We start from the raw sequence: 6,349 nt of genomic DNA, 5'->3' as shown, positions 1-6,349 counted from the left end.
TAACCATGACAGTCTCTAAATAAGTAGTTGAAAAATGTCAAGAAAACTATCCTCACAATATCTCTTTATGATACTGGTACAGGAGTAAAGTGGAGCCACATTCACATAAAAGCTATGCAGAGAGAGGGAAAAATGTAACTGCATTTCATGAAGAAAGAGAAAAGGATATTAGAGAGGATATATGCCTTTCTTACTCTGAACGTATTCAAGAAATAAAAATGAAAGGAAGGAAAGTATACCATAGAAGAAGTGGACAGGGAAGAGAAGTGAAGGAAACAAATTAGAGTCAAGATTTATGGCTACAACATAAGCACTTCCCTTAGATTGTAACTGTCTTTAGTGTTCTCTTCAAAGCAAGTTTGACATCCTTGTTCCTGAGGCTGTAAATGAGCGGATTCAACAAAGGCAGCACAAAAGTATAAACTACTGAAAAAAATTTCCTCTGAACTACAGATTCTGCAGATGATGGCTTGATATGAGCAAGCAGACCAAATCCATAGAACAGGGCAACAGTTATTATATGAGAGCTACATGTGCTCACAGCTTTGGACCAACCCTTAGATGATGACAAATGGATAACATTGACAAGAATCAAAGCATATGAGGACACAATAATTAGGCTAGATATAACAACAACGACAGCCACAGAAACAGAACTTACAAGCTCATTGACATGACTGCTACCACAGGAGAGCTCAAGGAGGGGGAAAGTATCACACATGTAGTGGTTGATGACTTTTGAACCACAAAACCTGAGCTGAATTATACATCCTGTGTGGACAATAGCAGAAGAGACACCCATCAAGTGTGCAGCAAGCATTAACAGGGAACAAGCCCTGGGAGACATAACTACTGTGTATAGCAGAGGCCTACAGATGGCCACATATCTATCATAGGCCATGGCTGTCAGCACATAGCACTCAGAGTTAACAAAAAGACAGAAAAAAAATAGCTGAGTCATGCATCCTGTGAAGGAGATGGTGTTGTGTTCTGAGACAAATCCCATCAGCATTTTGGGGGTAAAAACAAATGAATAACAGAAGTCAATGAAGGACAAGTTGAGAATAAAAAAGTACATTGGTGTGTGCAGATGAGAATTTAGACAGATGAGAGTCATTAAGCTCAGGTTTCCCATCACAGTGGCTGTATAATTCACCAAGAACAGAACAAATAAGGGCCACAAGAGCTCAGGCTGGTATGTCAGTCCCATAAGAATGAACCCTGACACTGAAGAGTCATTTTCCATATTCATTTGCTTCATGTGTTGCATCTGTAGAAGCATCAGTCAGAACCAGATGACTTTCGGAAGGAAACCTGCATCTTAAACCCAGAGAAAGAAGTAAAGTTTAGTATTTCCCATCTCAGTGTTGTTCAAAGAATTACAGCAAGGCATCCAAAGAACATGATTACCACTTTTTCTCAAGTTCCCATCCACAAAGAGTGACTTTGTCCTGAGATAATGCTGAGAGGAATGTTGCTGAACATTTTCCCATTATTTATCCTCCAGTCATGAATGAAACTAAAAGAAGTCATCCAGGGGCTTGTTACTCATCCCATGATTTATACTGCTTTGTATTTGAAGGGAAAATTATAAAGCCATAGATGATTTAGGACTTGCCTTTTACCTCCCTGCTTTAGTGTTGTTGAAGCAAAAGAGCCCTTTCTTTCCAGTGTCTTAATGTTTCTGGTGTCTGATAATAAATGTATTAATATCCATCAAAACAGGTCTATCACTGACCTTCAGAAACCCATACACTTGGAGAAAATGACATGATTTCTATTTAAAAATTTACCTCAAATTTCCTCCTTACGTACACAGTGGAATAAAAGAAGAAAATGCATGATGCTGTAGACAATCTCCTCATTCACATTCCAGTCTCTCTGATGGACCAGCATAGAAAATTTTTCTCATTTTTATGATTTCCTGCAGGTTTGCACGAACCCCTTGATGGTAGACACTTCTCAGCCTATTTACCATAGATTTTATAAACCTAGCGTTGAATCTTTGGGGATTTAAAGTTCTTACTCAATCTATAATTTTCCTCCCAGAGTAACTACTTCCCAGGGCAGAGTTGCATGATCTCCTTCGGGAATTTTTCCACTATGTAAGAACAAATAAATTTAATAGAGAAAAACCCAAGGATATAATCACTTGCCATTTCTGGGGATCTCCTAGGATTTTACTAATAAATATGCAATTCTTTAACTTTCAGCAGACATTTTGTAAAGAATAGATGAAAGAATAAAGAAGGAACTTTAAATGCTTCTGAGTTTAAACCCAGGTTGTGAGCCTTCTTATATGAACCTGCCAAGAAATAACACAACATGCCTGACCTTTATACTTATAGTTCTAGATTTCTTTGAGTAGATAAGAAATAAGGTTTATAAAAGGTAGAATGGAATGCACATCAATTCTGTCATATGTTTCAACACAAGGAATTTCATTTTATGCTAATGAAAAGATATCCTTTTCAACAAATGCTATTGGGAAAACTCATTATGTACATACAGAAGATGGAATGTAGATTCCCATTTTTTTTTTCTGTACAAAAGTCAACTCAAAACTTACCAAAGTTCTTCAAAGAATACATAAATGTTTGAAATTTCTAGAAGAAAATAGCAGGAATATGCATTAGTATCAGGCAATCTCATTTTGAATAAGACTGCAACCGCAGAAAAAAATAATTGAATTAATAAGTGGAATTAAAGAAAACTCAAAAGTCTCTTCACAAGAAAAATATTTAGTGAAGTGACAGTAATTAGAATAGAAGAAAAAAAATGGCAGCTATTCTGACATTGTATAAATACCCAAATTCAAACGCCTAAAAAACAGAATAATAATTGAGTTAGCAAATGATCAAGTAAAAGCAGGGAATGAAGCACACTGAAAGAATGCTTGCTGAGTATGCATGGAACCCTTATTGTGATATCCATTGTTGCAAAAACACAATAATTAAATGAGCAAATGAACTGAAAATAAGTTTTCCAAAAATTACAATAGCTAATAAATATGTGAAAGATTATTCACTACCATTTTCTATCAGAAAAATTGAAAATCAAAAATAGATGAAAAGACTGGGAGTAACTGGGACCAGCGGGATCGAGTGGCACAGGAATCTCGCCCGATCAGTGGCTTGCGTACCTTCAGGTCTTCCCTGGTTTAACTTGGACATAACTCTTCAGCCAGTTCCACAGACCCCAGGGGAGGCTCCACTTCCAGCAGTCTAGTATACCCAGAATCCCAGGATCCCAGGATCCCAGGATCTCAGGATCCTAGGAGCTTGGTCACACAAATATCTTAGGGTCTCAGAGGCAGCTTAACTCCTAGGAACTCTGACACACCCAGAATTTCAGGATCACAGAGATAGCTGGACTCTGAGGAGTTCTGACTCAATCAGGATTAGAGGAAGGACAGGATCCAGTCAGATATAGCAAGGGCAGGGAGCACTGGAGATAATATGGTGGAAGGCAAGCTTACGAACATAAACAACAGAAATCACAGTTACTTGGTATCATTGTAAACCAATTTTCCCACAATAGCAAGTCCTGGATACACCATCACACCTGAAAAAGCAAGATTCGGATCTAAAGTCACTTCACGTGAAAATAATAGAGGACTTTAAGAAGGACATAAATAACTCCCTAAAAGAAATATAGGTGAACACAGGTAAACAGGTAGAAGCCCTAAAAGAGGAAACGTAAAAATACCTTAAAGAATTATAGGAAAACACAATCAAACAAGTGAAGGAAATGAACAAAACCATCCAATTTCTAAAACTGGAAATAGAAACAATAGTGAAATCACAAAGGGAGAGAACACAGGAGGTAGAAAACCTAGGAAAGAGATCAGCACTCACAGATGCAAGCATCACCAACAGAATACAAGAGATACAAGAGAGGATCTCAAGGGCAGAAGATACCTTTAGAAAACATTGACACAACAGTCAAAGAAAATGCAAAATGAAAAAAAGCTCCAAACCCAAAACATCCAGGAAATCCAGGACACAATGAGAAGACCAAACCTAAAGATAATAGATATAGAAGAAAGCAAAGATTCCCAACATAAAGGGACACTAAATATCTTCAACAAAATTATAGAAGAAAACTTCCCTAAACTAAAGAAAGAGATACCCATGAACATACAAGACGCCTACAGAAATCCAAATAGACTGGACCAGAAAAGAAATTCCTCCCATCACATAATAATCAAAACACCAAATGCTTTAAATATAGAATATTAAAAGCAATAAGGGAAAAAGGTCAAGTAACATATAAAGCCAGAACTATCATAATTACACCAGACTTCTCCCCAGAGACAACGAAAGCTAGAAGATCCTGGGCAGATGTCATACAGACCAGAAGAGAACATAAATGTCAGCCCAGGCTACTATACCCAGCAAAATTCTCAATTACCATAGACTGAGAAAAAAAAAGATATTCCATGACAGAACAAAATTTGCACAGTATCTTTCCACAAATCTAGTACAACAAAGGACAATAAATGGAAAATAGCATCACAAGGTGGGTAACTACACCCTAGAAAAAGCAAGAAAGTAATCTTTCAACAAACCCAAAAGAAGATAAGCATAGGAACATAATTCCACCTCTAACAACAAAAATAACAGAGAGTAACAATCACTTTTCCTTAATATCTCTTAACATCAATAGACCCAATAAAAATACATAGACTAACAGACTGGATACTTAAATAGGACCCAGTATTTTGTTGCATACAGGAAACCCACCTCAGTGTCAAAGACAGGCACTGCCTCAGAATAAAAGGTTGGAATACAAATTTCTAAGCAAATGGTCCCAAGAAACAAGCTGGAGTAGCCATTCTAATATCAAATAAAAATCGACTTTTAACCAAAAGTTATCAAAAAGGATAATAAAGGGCATGTCATCCTGGTCAAAGGAAAAATCTACCAGGATGAACTCTTAATTCTGAACATCTATGCTCCAAATGCAACGGCACCCACATTCATAAAAGAAAACTTACTAAAGCTCAAAGCACACATCACACCCCACACAATAATAGTGGGAGACTTTACCACCCCATTCTCAGCAATGGACAGATCACAGAAACAGAAATTAAACAGAGACACAGGGAAAACTGACAGAACTTAAGAACCAAATGGATCTGACATATATTTATAGAACATTTCATCTTAAGGCAAAAGAATATACTTTCTTCTCAGCAGCTCATGGTACCTTCTCCAGAATTGAATATAATATGCCACAAAACAGGCCTGAACAGATACAAAAAGATTGAAATAATCCCATGCACCCTATCAAATCCCAACAGACTAAACTGATCTTAAATTCCAACAAAAACAATGTAAAACATACATACACATGGAAACTGAACAATGCTCTACTCAATAATAACTTGATCAAGGAAGAAATATAAAGAAAGAAATTAAAGACATTTATAAAATTTAATGAAAATGAAGACACATCATATCAAAAATTTTGGGACACAATGAAAGCAGTGGTAAGAGGAAAACACATAGCTCTAATTGTCTCCAAAAATAAACTGGAGAGAGCTTACACTAGGAGCTTGACAACACACCTGAAAGCTCTAGAACAAAAAGAAGCAAATACACCAATGAGGAGTAGACTGCAGGAAATAATCAAACTCAGGCCTAAAATCAAACAAGGTAGAAACAAAAAGAACTGTAGCAAGAATCAACAAAATCAGGACCTGGTTCTTTGAGAAAACCAACAAGATAGATAAACCCTTAGCCACACTAACCAGAGGTCAGAGAGACAGTGTCCAAATTAATAAAATCAGAAATGAAAAGGGAGACATAACAACAGAAACCGTGGAAATTCAAAAAATCATCAGATTTTACTACAAAAGTTTATACTCAACTAAATTGGAAAATCTGGATGAAATGGAAAATTTTCTAGACACATATAAGGTGCCAAAGTTAAAACAGGATCAGATAAACCATCTAAACAGTCCCACAATCCATAAAGAAATAGAAGCAATCATTAATAGTTTCCCAACCAAAAAACACCCAAGACCAGATGGGTTTAGTGGTGAATGCTATCAGACCTTTAAGAAGACCTAATGCAATACTCTTCAAACTATTCCACAAGATATAAACAAAAGGAACACAAACAAAAATTGGACATAGTACTACCTGAGGACCCAGCTATACCACTAGGCAAGTGCTGAGTGACCAGTGAACTTTATGGAGTTAGCTGACAATTCCTAGAACAGGTGCACTCGTGCATTTGATGACAGATGTCTGCTTTTAATGCAGCTGTGGACTGAGGTGTGGCTCAGAGGGCACTTTTTCACTACATGTAAGACCCTGGAGCCCTTTCCCAGCCCTGTCAA

At 36.9% G+C, this 6,349-nt stretch overlaps 1 protein-coding gene across 1 annotated transcript; it reads right to left on the bottom strand.

The window, feature by feature from the left end:
• Positions 1 to 319: 319 nt before the first annotated feature.
• On the bottom strand, positions 320 to 1,282 carry LOC110302172 (olfactory receptor 143-like). The gene has a single exon (XM_021172979.1). It carries the CDS (start codon positions 1,280 to 1,282, stop codon positions 320 to 322), a length of 963 nt encoding a protein of 320 aa, XP_021028638.1.
• Between the last annotated feature and the right edge of the window lie 5,067 nt (positions 1,283 to 6,349).

This window comes from Mus caroli, chromosome 9 (genome assembly GCF_900094665.2).
Source record: "Mus caroli chromosome 9, CAROLI_EIJ_v1.1, whole genome shotgun sequence".
NCBI classification, from domain to species: domain Eukaryota; kingdom Metazoa; phylum Chordata; class Mammalia; order Rodentia; family Muridae; genus Mus; species Mus caroli.
The sequence above is the reverse complement of the archived record's forward strand: the minus strand, read 5'-3'. Positions and strand labels throughout refer to the sequence as shown.